The following is a 15,810-nucleotide window of genomic DNA, read 5'->3' as shown; positions in this document are numbered from 1 at the left end:
GGTAAAACACAAGGAGACCTAACAGAGAGGAATGAACAGAGATCTTGAACTTTGAGAAGAGAGAGTGTTCCATAAATAGGAATATGGACTGTCAAAGAAGTGGACTATGACAATTCACTTATACCAGCATGTTATGAACACGCTCTTGGTTCCTACATCCTTGCTTGCAATATCTGTTATACTTTTAAAATTGTTTAATTTAATATTTGTCTGTCTGGGATGTATAAAGCAATATGTTAATTTAGTTTGCATTTTTATGACTGCTAGTGCATTAAAGCATCTTTTAATATACTTATTGGCTACTTGGATTTGCTGTTTGTGAAATACATATTCATTTGTGTTTATTTTTCTACTAAGTTGTTTTTAGGTTTGTTTCAAATTGTAAGAGCTCTATGTGTATTTTAGTTATAAACCCTATAAACCTAGGTCCATCATCTGCTTTATAAATATTTATTAAAAACCTAATGATTATCTGTAAACATTGCTTATAGTTTCTTTTGCCATAAAATTTATTAGTATTTATATGTTCAGATGTATTGAATTTTAAAAATAGCTTCTAGAATTCTTTTTTATTATTGTTATTAAGATCTTTTATTCCCTAGATTATATATGTTATTTCCTACATTTTTAAAAATTCCTATTTTAATTTTTATATCTCTCTTTTAACTGTAATTTATTTTTGTATGTATGAGATGCAGAAGTCCAATTTTACTTTCTTATAGATGAATAGCTGAATCAGCACCAATCATTAAATAAATCTTTTCTCCTTGAATTGAAATAGTCTTGTCTTATGTTAAAAATCTCATGTTTCCTGATCCATATTTGGATGAACTATTTATCTTCTCCATACCAATTCTAGATTCCTTGGGTTACAGTGGCTTTATACTATACTCTGATGTCTGAGAAGTGACCCTCATTATTATTCTTTAGATATAGTTCCTGGCTATTTGTAAGGTTTTTTTCTTCAAGTTGAAATTTAAAGTCATTGAATCCAATTCCAAAAAAACAAATTCAAGTTGGTACTCTAATTGGAATTCCAAGAAATGTATAAATTAATTTTAATTCTTTATAACTAAATCTTCTTATCCAAGAATAGGACATACCTTTTCATTTGTTTGGACCTTGATGTTATAATATGTATAAAATCCATAATATATAATATTCAGAAAATGCTATAGCTTTTTTGTGGATCCTTCAATTTTTAAAAAATTTTAGTAAATTGATTATATTAATGACATCAAAAAGGAAGACCACATTTTCCCATTTCATGAAACATTCTTTGGTTAAAAGAACAAAGTTGAAGTGTAGCATGCTAATTCTTTGCCTAGGCCTCAATATATCTTGAATTTTTCTGCTTGTTGTCCTGTATCCTCACCATAGCCACAGAAAGAGCTCCCTTAGCTGTTGCCCCCTAGACCTGTATACAGTCCCTGAGACAGACAGAACCCATCCAGTCAAGCCTAGCCAAGAATGATGGGTGAGAAGACCTCACAAGACAGTCCCTGCAAAGGTCCTAACTTGACATTCTCCTTGCACTATTGTGAGCAAAACAGTTCCCTGATATCTTTGCACAAAGTTGCTATGACTCATCCCATATACATCAAGCACGACCACAGCAAATTGAACCAGCTATTATTGTGTATTCCAAAGGAAGACATAGTAAACTGAACAAGAGAAAGAACTAGTCCTTCAAGAAATTTTGAGTAAAACTCTGCTCAAGAGGGCTTCTCTGTGTCAGATGCTAACATCAACATAATTCATTCCTCTTGTTAAGGAGGAAGTCCATATGCATATAGAAGTGGGACACTCACACCCCTGTATGATAAACACCCGCTCCATTTCTACATGCAGCTTTCTCACATGCCAGTCTTGTATATGCTTTCTGTTCTTTTTTGATTTGGGCCTATGAGGGTCAACAGTTCTCTAATCTCTAACCTGCTATTTTCTAACAATTGAAATTTTCAGTATTTTCCATTCAATTACAAAAAAAATGATGCTAAAGACATCCAGCATTTTATAATATTTTACATCTTATTTTGCTTAATCTTAACAAGCTAATCTATGAGGTAATTATTTTTTCTTTTTTTAAAGGTCAGTAAACTGAGATTTAGGGAGGTAAAATAACTACATTCAGTGTCATATAGCTTGTAAATAGAGGAACAGAAACAAATTATATTCTATCTGGCTTTCTATGCTCCTATAATAGTGGTTCTCAAAGTGTGGTCCCCAAACCAGCAGCATCAACATCACCTGGGAACTTGTTAAAAATGCAAATTCTTGGGTCTCACTCAGACATACCAAATCAGACCTAGGGTGGGGCTTAGGAAGCTAGATTTTGACAAGCCTTCTATAGCAGATTATGATGCCTGTTCAAGTTTGAGAATCACTGCTCAATACTCAGTACCTCTGCATAACAACATTAAAGGAAGAAAAGAATTCTGTGAGGAGAAATTTTCTGAAAGACTTTCTTAAGAAAGTGTGCTATAAGCTGAGCCTTGGAGGATAGAGAGACTAGAAGAGGCTGTAAAAGGGAGATGACACTATTTTTAGCATTTTCTTCTGTTTTCTCAATTGTGCTATGAACTCTAAAGGAAGCAACTGTGCTCAGCTCAGTACTAGTACATATATATTTTATATTCAACATATTTTGTTCACACTTTTCTTATCTTTAAAGTCTATCTCTGTACTCTTAAATTCCTCAGTGTGAAATGTTCATGCCCTTATCTCACATGGCTCTCAATGTAATTACCATGTATGCCTGTATCACTAGGAGGATAATGTGGACAATTATGTTATTGCCTGAGCAGATAGAAGAGGACACTACAAATTTAGACTTGTTAAATTGAGAACTTCCAAGAATCAAAAAAAAAGTCATAAGAAAAATATAATTAATACAATTTATAAAGTGTGAAATACACTTATTAAATTCTGAAGTGGGCACAGATCTAATAAGTACAAGATTATAAGTGGGGTTCTCATTCTAATTCATACAATGTTAAAATGTTAAGATTGTTAATTCTCTTCTACTAGAAATAGTCTTACTGGTAAAGCTTTCCAAATGGAAATAGAATATATTTATTTTTCATGATAGCAATGTGCTTGCTGTGATTTTGGAGAGCACTTTCTAACTATGCATTAACACATAAGTAACTACATAATTTCTAATTCATTAAATTCTCCCAGAAAAAAAAAAATACCACTTGCTGAAAAATTGTACCCAAAGTGATTCTGAGTGATAAAAGATTTCCTACCCTGAAAAAATGTCCAGCTCCTCCAAAATTGGGTAAGGGGCAACAACCAAACAAGAGGCAGAAAGGAAGTTCTAGTTAAATATAAATATGGAGTCCTAACTATTATATTACTTTTTGAAAGACAGTAGAGCTTTCTTTAGAAAGATGGTTATTTTTGTTAACATAAAAATGTATATCATGAATTTCTGCAGGACATATTAAAAAGGGAATCTAATTAGACTCGATCCAGGTGATTAAAAAAATAACTCAGGACTAAGATAGATAAACAAAATTTAAAATGCAAAGAGAAATATTTATGGAATTCAAGACAAGTTCTTGGAGCCAACATCCAAAGGCTATCACAGCCTATGACTCAGGACAAATAAGTTCTATTTAAAACAAATAAGAAATGCACTGATCCAGGCAGTCAAGGTTTGCAATTCCTTCCTTTATGTGTGGGCTTAATCTAGTGACTTGCTTCTAACAAATGGAATATGGCTAAAATGGCGACATATCACTTCTGAGAGAAGGTACAAAGACTGTGGCTTCCGCCTTAGAAGCTCTGTCTCAGTCTCTCACACACTCGCTTTAAGGGTAGTTCGCTGCCATGGTAGGAGATGCCCTCTGGAGAGGTCTGCATATCAAAGAACACAACGAGGCCAAAGTCAGCAAAGAGCAGAAACGCTCAGTCCAACATCCCTAAAGGAACTGAATCCTGCCACTAGCCACGTGAATGAGGTTGCTAAGTGTATTTTCTCCCTGTGGAGACTCGGATGAGACTGTATCCTCATCCAACTGCTTACTTCCCCTCAGGAGAGATCTGGAACCCAAGGCATCTAGCATCTGATTCACAGAAAGTATTGTGCAATGTTTCTTATTTTAAGTTACTAAGTTTTAGGGGTAATCTGTTAAGTAATGATAGAAAAGTAAAATGAGGAGTGATTTGAAGACCTGAAAAGAAGTTAAAATAGAACTCACAACTATAGCTGAACATTGACTCAAAGATTAAAAGGAGAATATATTTTTGATGTGTGCAATTCAAAGGATCAATCCTTAGACAAGAGAGACAGATCTGAGACTAAAGGGTAATGATGGGTTTAGAACATCCCATCCCACCACAGAGCAGATTATATTTATAGCCAGAGACAAGGAAGTGAGATGCAGAGAACAAAGGGAGGTACAGAGATAGCTTAATTGGATACAGCTTCTGTCTTATTTTAATATGGTTTGAACAGTTGCTCATGATTGGCTGATACTCAGTTACAACAGTAGGTTACAGTCTTAAAGTCAAGTGACAGTTCACCATATAAGGAGGGACCTTTAGGTCAAATTTTTAATAGGTACGGAGGCAGCTTTAGACCAAACTTGATTAGATTGAACAGGCACAAACCACTATTTCTGAACTGTTTTATCCACCTTGCCTGTTAAAACAATTTCTAAGTTCTCTCCAGAAAAGAACAACACTGGAGTTAAGAGTAGAGGGTTTCTGGGGCTGGGGTTGTGGCTCAGTGGTAGAGCGCTTGCCTAGCATGTGTGAGACCCTGGGTTCGATTCTCAGCACCACATAAAAATAAATGAATAAAACAAAGGTCTATCAACATCTTTAAAAAGTTAGAGAGAGAGAGAGAGAGAGAGAGAGAGAGAGGAAGGTTTCTCTAACTAGATTACCTGGGTTTGAATCATAGCCCACTTCTTTCTAGTGGTGAGTCATTGGGCAACTTACTGCCTCTGATGAGGCCTCAGTTTTCTCATATGTAAAAAGTGAGGAGTGATTATTCCTGTCTCCTTAAGTGAGATGAATATTGAAGGACAGCCTGACTTCTGTAGATCTACAGAAGGAAGTACTTAATATTGTTATAAAATTCTGTCCACTCTTAAACTGAACATTTAGACTTTTAATTTTTAATGGAAAACCTGTAAATGCTGATTTCAACAACAAATATAGGATATTTACCCTAAAAAAAAAGGTGAGGTAATGGTAGAAAAAGAAATAAGAAAAGATGGATTGAGGGTCCACACCCCTCACAAGTAACTCAGTAAAGTGAGAGTTCACTTTTAATTTTGCTTAAAGTGTGTGCCTTGCAGTTTCTTTGTGAAACATAAACATTTAATGGTGTCCTGGAACCACTGTTCTGGACTAAATTAAAGAAGAAAGCAGAGAGAAAAAATGAGGACCCATAAGAGAAAAAGGAAGATTTAGAAGACATCTGTTCCAAAAAGACTTCAAGAAAGAAAGTTCCTTGTTTTGATCTTTGTTCAAAAGAAAAGAAAAAGAAGAAGAAGGGGAAAAAAAAAAAAAAAAAAACCAAGACCCTTTACAGCACTTATTCTGTTCTACAATTACTCAGTTACTAGTTTATCTATCCTCTGTATGGAACAATAAGAAATTTGGGTAGAAATTCAGCCTTATTTATACATGTATTTGAACACATTTTTCAGAGTTTAAAACGTTGTTATTCAAGTATTTAGTTAATAAATAAATCAATGAATAAGTAACTCTAATGGATTAGAATTTCTTTTTTTTCTTGTTGTTTTTGTGCAGTGGATTGAACACAGGGCCACTCATATTCCCAGCTCTATTTTTGTACTTTATTTAGAGAAAGGGTCTCAGTAAGTTGCTTAGAGCCTCACCATTGCTGAGGCCAGCTTTGAACTCATGATCCTCCTGTCTCAGCCTCCTGACCTGGTGGGATTACAGGCATGTGCCACCCCACCCAGCTAGGTAGGGTTCTTATATCATTATGTCATATTGAATTTACATATCATCCCGAATGGGACATCTCAATTTAAGAAATAATTAAGGAATTTCTGGTTCCATTTAAAATCATGAAACTCAATACACCCTAACTCTCCTACTGATTACAATTAAAACTCTTCAAACAACACAAAAAACGACTGAGGACTCTGGAAATAAATCAGAGAAAGCATATTGAAACCCAGGTTTTTCTTTTCTTTCTCTCATTACTATGTCTCCATTGAAGATAAGTTATAGGAATCCTAAGACAGTGTGAGGCTACAACTCTGAAAATACAGCAGTGTAACCAGAGGGTTGAGACAATGGACCATTGTGTTTCAGTTAGTTTTTGTGTTGCTGTGACCCAAATACCTGATAAGAGCAACATAGAGAAGGAAAAGTTTATTTGGGGCTCACAGTGTCAGAGGTCTCAGCCCACAGATGGCCAACTCCATTGCTCTGGGCCCAAGGTGAGGCAGCACATCATAGGGAAAGGGTCCAGCAGAGGAAAGTTGTTCAGGAAGCTGTGGGGGAGGAGACATGGGGAAGATGCACCCTTCCAGGGCATGCCCCCAGTGATTCATCTCATCCAACTATGCTCCACCTGCCTAAGATACCACCCACTCAGCCATACAAACTAGGATGGACTGATGAAGTTACAGCTCTCACAATCCCATCTTTTCATCTCTTCATATTCTTGCATTAGCAGGAAGTCTGGGGGTATACCTCATATCCAAACCAGAATACCTTGGAAGCTGGGAAACCACAGCAGAGGGAACCAAAGAAGAAGATCCTCCAAATATGTGGACCTCGATGTGAAATGATGCAAGTCTTCAGCGTACTCCTGAGATGTAAACACTTAAGACAGAACCAAAACGACACAGTGAAGGCTTTAGAACTGAACTACAACGTAGACCCCACCCAGGTTCAAGACTAGTACCCAATGGCCCACACAGCCATTGCACCTGGATCCAAACAGCTGTAAAGGCTCTGACGAACAAATCACTGCCATAGAGGACAGCCTCACCAGGTCAGCTGCCTGCTAAAACAACAACAAAATCCACAACGTCCAGAGGATTTTTCACAAGACTCAGAAGTTCATAATATAACATTCAAAATGTGCAGAATGAAATCCAAAATTACTTGGTTAAAAAGGACCAAGAAAATCTAAACAACTCTTGAGAAGACATCAAAAGTGCAAGAAATAAAATCAAGAAACAATGAATGGGATGGATTCAAACTAAAAAGCTTCTCAGCAAAGGAAACAAAGAGTAATGTGATGAGAGAGCCTACAGAATGGGAGAAAATATTTACCACACACATCTCAGACAGAGCACTAATCTCCAGGATATATAAAGAACTCAAAAAACTTAACACCAAAAAGACAAAAAAACCAATCAATAAATGAGTTAAGGAACTGAACAGATACTTCAAAGAAGAAGATATACAATTGATCAACAAATATATGAAAAAACGTTCAACATCTCTAGCAATTAGAGAAGTGCAAATCAAAACTAAGATTTCATCTCACTCAAGTCAGAATGGGAATTATCAAGAATACTAGCAACAATAAATGTTGGTGAGGATGTGGGGAAAAGGAACACTTGTACATTGCTGGTGGGACTGCAAATTGGTGCAACCATTCTGGAAAGCAGTATGGAGATTCCTTAGAAAACTTGGGACACCATTTGACCCAGCTATCCTACTACTCAGTCTATACTCAAAGGACTTAAAATCAGCATACTACAGTGATGTAGCCACATCAATTTTGTAACCACTCAATTCACAATGCATGAATGGATGAAGAAACTGTGGTATATATACACAATGGAATATTAGCCTTAAAGAGGAATGAAATTATAGCATTTTCAGGTAAATGAATGGAATTGGAGAATATCATGCTAAGTGAACAAAGCCAATCCAAACAAACCAAAGGTCAAATGTTTTCTTTGTTATGCAGATGCTGATTCAAATGGGGGGGGGCAAGGGAAGAATGAAGGAACTTTAGATTGAGCTGAGGGGAGTGAGGGAAGGGGAGGGGGTATGGGGATGGAAAAGATAGTGGAATGAGATGGACATTATAATCCTAGGTACATGTAAGTTTACACGAATGATGTGACTGCATCATGTATAATCAGAGAAATGAAAAGTTATGCTCCATTTGTGTACAATGAGTCAAAATGCATTCTTCTGTCATGTATAACTAGTTGGAACAAATATATATATTTACAGAATGAAAAAAAAGAGGGAAATTACCATCATCAGATGCAAAATTCAAGATGCCAGTGGATAAATATCTTAATGAAGTTATCGTAATGATCTCCAAGAAATTTATTTGTCTAGTTTGGTTACTGTGATTTCTAGAACAAACTTTTTTTTTTTTTTTTTTGGCAGTACTTGAAATTGAACACTAAGTTATATCCCCAGACCTTTTTATTTTTTATTTCAAGACAAAGTCTTGCTAAGTTGCCCAGGCTGGCCTCCAACCTGTGATCCTCCTGTTTTAGCCTCCCGAGTTGCTGGAATTATAGGCATGCATCACCACATCTGGTAATAAAATGTCTTTTATCTCTGACCTAGAGGCCTCATATTTTTTTTGTCAGGATCTATACAACTGTAACAGACTTTACAAGTAAAGTCTCAGATCCTTCATGGTTACTCACATGACAACTTAATAATCAAGAATGACAGAGCTTACAGACATTTTTTAAAATAATAAAATACTACTATGAACAACTATATGCTCATTAACTCAACAACTTATGTGGAATGAACCAATTCCTGTGTTTTTCACAAAAAAAAGCATCCAGCAAAGTTAAAGTCAATCAATATAATTCATGATATTAACAGAGTAAAGAAGAAAAATGTATATGACCTTCTTGATAATAAAGCAAAAGTATTTTACAAGATTTTATGAAAAATAAAATCTCACCCACCTAAAATATCAAATGTTTGCTTTGAAATACATGGAAAGATTAAAGAATATAGATGTTTCCTGTAAATCTACAGTTGTGCAAATTTATTTTATTAAGTGTTTTCACAGACCAAGAACCATGATAAGGAAGCTTCTGATCAAAAAGCAAGGACTCTTAGAAACCACCAGGACCTGCAAGCCTGCTCTGGGTGCTCACGCTCCACAGACACTGACAGTGCAGGATTGTGGCTAAGGACCCAGACTCTGATATCTGGCAGACCAAGGCCTATCATCGCTCCAACATCTGCCCGTCTGCCAACTCTATAGTCTGCCCACTTGCCAACTCTATAATCTTAGGGTTACTCTTAAGTGACTTCTTGGTACCAGTTTCTTAAATGGTAAAATGTAGATAGTAATGTAATTACCACATAGGACTGCTGTAAGGGTGAAGGGAATGAAAACACATGTAGCACTTAAAGCAGTTCCTTGAGAGACCATGAACTATGCAGGACAGATGGCAAACAGCGTTGCTTGTGTACTCTCGCACATGCTCCATCCCTTCTAATTATGGTGAATATTTACTGAGTTCTTATTAAGCAACAGGTGCTGAACTAAATGTTTTACAATCATCATTCCATTTAATCATCCCAATACTACTATGAAATAGGTACAGTTATTATTTGCATTAAAATTGAATTGACTCACTTCATATATAGAGACACATCATCAACAGCAACTACTACTAGGTTATCATCTTATCTTTTATTTGATAATCTTTCTGTCATTTGGGGTAATCTTTCCTATGTCTGACCTATCTATAGCTATATATATATGTATATATATATATATATTGTATAGGTTAAGTCTCAAAGGAAAATTTCTTTTCCTGTATTTTAAAATCTCTTGGGTGGCAACCCACTGTTGCCTCTATATATTGCCTACCTGATTATTGACTACTTTTACCCTAAAATATTCTATTTTGTAGACTTTTTCTGAGCCTGGAAGTCCCCACTGTTCGTCTATTTTGCCTGGGAAGGGGCAAACGACGGTACATGTGCAGAAATGTGAGCTAGTAGTGTTGACTGCATGCAGAAGTGAGCATTCTTGAAGTCCATGTGAAGACAGTTTTCAGTAGCTATTTCATATATTAGTAATAGAAAAATAGTATTAATGGACAATTTAGACTCTCCCTGGTGTTTGAAACAGACTTGACTCTTTTGGAATGCTTTCTTAGAAATAAGTTGATCAATTTTTCTCTACTTTATGCCAATGGCTGTGTCAGCATGGCTGATTCGGAGGCTAATTACATGATTTCATAGCTATTCTGGGAAAATGTGAACATACTGGAAATAGAATGGGGGAGGGTTAGAGAATGTTGACTGAAAAATAAAGTCGAGCCAGACTGTGAATGATTTCCATGATACTCAGCAGATCCTCTCCCATGGTCTCTGTTGATATAGTCTAAATCTGGGAATGACAGATTTTCAAATTATGGTTACTTAAGAAGTGATTACATGAAATCATTTCTTCTGGTATTTAAAAAAAAGAATCTAAAATCTACTCTAAAGTAAATAATTTTTATTCAACAAATACTTTATTGACCAAATTTTTGCCTTGAATACTATATGAAGGAAGCATAGTAGATTTCACAGAATAGTAAATCAGATGTAAGGGCATAATAATCTCAGGAAGTTCTTCAAAAGTTACTTTTGAAGTAACTCAGGAAGTTACTTCAAAAGTAAGTAGCAGGGACACGTTAGGGAACAATGACAGCGTATCTACTCAGGAGGGTAAAGGAACTCTGACCAATAATTTTAAGCAGCAGCTTTCTATGCCCATAATTATACAGGTGAAACTATTCTGCCTACATCCTTAAAAATAATGTGATTGTTGAATCAATTAATAATCATTACATATGAGAGAGAAACTAACTCAACCTGGCTTTAAAAATAAAGCAATCTGTGTCATCAAAGACTCAATTTCTTTCCATCTCCCCATCCTGCCTTACATAATATAGGTTTTTTTTCCTTCAGTGTATGTAATGGCCTTCCTGGGAAGCTTTAGGGTTTCCCTGATGATGGCAGTAATATAACTACAATAAAACCAACTTTATTTTACACATCGGTATCTAGAGAAAAAATAAAAGGTGTCTCTCCTGGCATTTTCCTAAGAATTGAATTTTTTCTTTGTTATCTTTCTTTTTGAAAGATAGCTAGCAAGTGTCATCTTAAATATTATTGTTCTTGTATAGTTATGCACACCTGTCTGAAACCATCGCTGTGGTCAGAGGATGAGACACACTGACTAGCTTAGCCCAGCATGGAATATGTGTTTCACAACAATGTGGCACTCATGAACCTCCATCCTTTGCTTTATCAGACTATTTCTTCCTTCCCTACTGATTAGCCACTCTTTGGGGGATAATGGGAACATTCTATCAAATGTCCTCCATCAGGACCAACACGATACGATGAAGAAAAATTTGATGTTTCAATTTCTACCTTCCCAGATGTTTTACTTTTCCTATATAAATTACCCAATATTCCGGGCATGATGGTGCATGCCTGTAATTCCAGCCTCTCTGGAGGCTGAGGCAGGAGGATCGCCAAGTTCAAAGCAACCTCAACAACTCAGTGAGACCCTGTCACAAAATAAAAAATAAAAAGGGCTTGGGATGTGGCTCAGTGGTTAAGCACCCCTGGGTTCAATCCCCAGCACATAAATAAATAGCCCACCTGAGTGGGAAGCTGTGCAACACCAACAAATCAGGAGAGACGTTGTCCTTGAAATACCACATTTCCTCCAAAGAAATAGATACCTACTGATGTATCTTTGTGTAACTTTTACTTTCAACACAAGATTGGAACCCATCTCTTGATCCAAATAAAATCGTGTATATTCAGTTTTAACATTTTTTTTTTAATTTTAATTTAAGGCTAAAAATTAGTCAAGGTAAAGTAGATGGAGATATTCAGAATTGAATTTTGGAAGAAACAAATTGAATGAAGTTTTATTCGGTGTTATGTATCAAGAATGTGAAATAATCAAGAACATACTAAAGCCTAGTATGGATGCAACATGAATTACACTCCTGAGTAAACATTCCATTCTTGGCTAATACTCTGAGGAGGTCCTGAATATACATCACCAACTGGCTTCCTTTCTTAAAAGGAAGAAAGATCAATGATCTCACAAATCTCTCCCCTTGTGTTTTCTTTTGAGCAAATAAGCAAAATGGTCAAATAAATTAGCTTGTACAAGTTGGATTATTGATCACTAAAACCATCACCAAAAATATACTGACTTAGGGTTCACAATACATACTTAGTAGTGCAACCTTAAAAAGCCTCATAGTTTAATATCTCCAAATCTCTTGGATTAAAAAATTTTTAAAAATAATTTTCAATATGCAGGATTAATGGTGTCTGAATTTCTATCTGTACTCCTCTTCAGGGAATTATCTCAGTCAGAAAAATATTCAAATGATTTAAGTCAATGCCAGATTTATAAACCAGCAGCACATATCAATGCCAAGCTTGTGAATGGATTGGCTGATGGATAATTTTGTGAATCAGAAGAGACCTAAGCACTACACTGATCTCCAACTCTATTTCATAAAAGCTACCATTTTTAAAAGCTGAAAATGTAATTGGTGTTGACAAAAACATACTAAGTTCAACTATACTGTACAGCTAATTATGAAAACTGGTTAATGTTTAAAATAACTTCTCGTTTATAAAGGAAGTAATTAAAATAGTTATAATTGAATAGTTAGCTATACTTTTTTATACTATAAATCCAATGAATTTAACAAATGAAACCCACAGGAAAGGAGATGATGTATTTCAAGGTATAAATTTGCCATGTCAGAATAAGACAAACAAGCATACAGTGTCAACAAAATTTAAAGTCAATGTACAGTTGTAAAATAAGTAAACATTTTTCTCAAGTGTGCAAAACTAGTCAGGAAAGTGCTATGTGGATACCTGGTTTTCAAACAGTTTTTTCAAAAAATTTCAGTTAATGGTGAAAAAATGAGAAAGTATTATAAAAGTAAAAATTAAAGGAATATATAAAATATACCTTATTATCTTACATTATGTCCTTGTTATGTTACTGCCTATTCAGAGGCCTATTTATTTACTATCCTCATGTGATAGAGATCACATAGATAGAGGTAAACACAATGTAACACCACAAAAGCTAATGTGTCCTGAACCATAAAGACTCTTTTCAAGTATACTGTGGGTCTGTGTTTCATCTTATATCCCAGGCATTCAATGTCACTGATGAATATGAAAATGGATAAAATACTTTTTTTAATAATTTTGATTTTTGTATATTAATAGGACTTGCATAACTACCTTTAGTAGTCAATATTTGAAAGTAATTGTTAAAGAAATAAAGTCATTTAAATTCATGAAAGTAATTCCTATCACCACCACAATTTTAAGAACTATTTTAATATGCAAATCCCAAATATATCATATTAGAAAATGAAGTTGATGTATTAGTATCGTTTGGGATATCTGAAGAATAGATGACTAAAAATACACCTGTGGTCTCTTCTTCACTTTATATTTTAGTGAACCATACCGCACCTCCTTGCGGCCTTTGCTGGTTTTCACAGATTTCATGCTTTGTGATCTTCGAAGTCCTTTGTGTGTTAACATCTCATCATCTGAATATGGCCCATCCCCTTCTTCATCTGTCTTCTCACCTCCATCTTTCAGTGGAATTCCATAAGCTGCTGATTCACTGGGGGTTGGTTTGCTTTTCTTTTTTGCATCTGGTAAAGGCTGATATGGTCTTTGTCCCACAGGCTCATCACCTTGTATGGCTGTTAAATCATGCATACTGAAACTTCTTAAACGTTCAGTTATTGCTCCTTGGCTCTTCACTGCTGCAGTGACAGCTGCAGTAGCTGCTAAGTTTAGACCTTGCCGTCCAAAGTTTACCATGGTCTCATAGCCTCTTTCCTTTGCTTGTACAATATAATCATCAATCTCCCTTTCCTTTGAAGAAAGAAGTGGATGAAGGAATTTTCTGTATATTAAACTTGCTCCTTTGGTATAGGGAGAGAGCAGCCATATGACAAAAGCAATCTTCAGTTCACAGTACAAAGGAAACCAAGCAACTGTTTGATCTGCTATTGTTTCAATCACAGTGTAGAGGGCAAAAACAATCCAGTACATCATCCAGCGAACATACTCCTTCACGTTTTTTGTTTTCACAGTTTTATATGAATAATATGCAGGATAAAGCATTCCAAACACCAGCACTACGGCTCGGGAGATTATCCAGGACACCATCTTCCCGCGGGCTGGGGCCTCGGCTCCGGGGAGGATGGGCGCTGAGCGCGGCGGACCAGGCCGCCAACGTCAGGCCGCGCGCTCGCCGGCTCCTCGCGCTCTCCGGGGCCGCGCTGGCGCCCTCGGCAGCCCGGCCCCCAGTTTTAACATTTTAAAGTGTAATGAATTAAGAGAAAAGTGAGCAAATCATCAGTGTAGAGCTGACATCTCCCAAAGTAAACACACTTTGTGACCGGCACATTAATCAAGATACTGAGCATATCCACCAGCCAGAAGTCCCTCCATGTGCCCTCTCCTAAGCACTTAACCCTACTCACTAAGACCAACTTGCATCCTGTTTTCTTACACCATAGTTAGGTTTTGCCTGTATTGACTTTATATAAATAGAACTACACAGCATCTTCTCTGCCCAAAATCTTTAGTTTGACATTATATTGTTTTATGTAGTTATAGTTTCTTTCAATTTCATTTACATTGTGAGAAAGAAAAATAACTGGTGAATTTATCATTTCACATAGGGAAATAAACAGGATGGGGTTTCAAATGCTATAAGCTTCTTTCAAAGATGCAGCACTAAATTTGATTCTGCTGCTCCAGAATCCTTCTAGGCAGTCAGATGGCCATGAACGCAGCCCACTCTGTTTAGGCTTGAGGATAACAGCTAACGTTTATTAAGTGCAGTCAGAAATTGTAATAAGTACCTTACATGGATTAGTTTAGTTAATCCTCAAAACTTTAAATGTTTAATGTTTTATAGAAGGAGAAATCGAGAATTGAAAGAGGTTATGAGATTTTTCTAAGGTCACAGAGCTATTGCATAGTATAGCTGGGATATGAATCCTGAGTCTTTGGACTCCATGTTCTTTACCATAAGCCATACCCTTCTCTGAGACATTCATTGACATAGTAACACTTTCTCACTATTCAATACAATGTTAACATTTTATCTCTACCATACTGCAGATGTGACATCACATTAGGAACAATAATAGAAGAAAAACAATCTTAGATGAATTTCTACTGCTTTGAAAAGTAATGCCTGTCATTTCAAGGATGACATTTGGTTAAGTTCATCAACTTGCTAAGGAACTTATAAATTGGTTTGCAGTCAATAATGAAATTCCCTCTTTATTCCTCCTCCTAGAGTGTTAAAATTTTCATTCCAGTATATTCCCTCTCCCATGCAGTCCATGTTTCCTGGGATTCACTAATGGGTTTAGGTCAAACAACACACACCATTATTCAGTCATAGTAATTAATTTGGGGCAGGGCACATCATTTGATTCGGGTCAGTGAAACAACAAATGTTTTCTGGAGGCTTTGGGGAAGAAATCTTCCTTGCTCTCCTACTTAAACTACTTGAAGAATAATCTTGATTCTTCTGGTCAGTGGCAAATGTGAATGGACTCGAATTGCAGCTGTTCCACTACAGCTCTTACACTACATCAGGGAAGTCAGCCTGAGGATGAAGCCAAGATATAGGGGAATGAAAAGCCAAGATAATTGCTAATGAAAGAATAGTCCAGATAAGGTCATACCTGACGTCCCCTACCCCAACCTTTCCACCAAAATCATTACATAAGAAAAAGCACAATGCAACAGCTGTACAATTAATATACC

General features: G+C 36.0%; 1 protein-coding gene across 1 annotated transcript; it reads right to left on the bottom strand.

Annotated features, from left to right (window-relative positions):
• Positions 1-12,370: 12,370 nt before the first annotated feature.
• On the bottom strand, positions 12,371-14,298 carry LOC306668449 (receptor expression-enhancing protein 3-like). The gene has a single exon (XM_079151829.1). The coding sequence runs from the start codon at positions 14,188-14,190 to the stop codon at positions 13,423-13,425; it is 768 nt and encodes a 255-aa protein (XP_079007955.1). The 5' UTR covers positions 14,191-14,298; the 3' UTR covers positions 12,371-13,422.
• Between the last annotated feature and the right edge of the window lie 1,512 nt (positions 14,299-15,810).

This window comes from Sciurus vulgaris (genome assembly GCF_902686455.1).
Source record: "Sciurus vulgaris genome assembly, chromosome: 8".
Classification (NCBI taxonomy): Eukaryota; Metazoa; Chordata; class Mammalia; order Rodentia; family Sciuridae; genus Sciurus; species Sciurus vulgaris.
The sequence above is the reverse complement of the archived record's forward strand: the minus strand, read 5'-3'. Positions and strand labels throughout refer to the sequence as shown.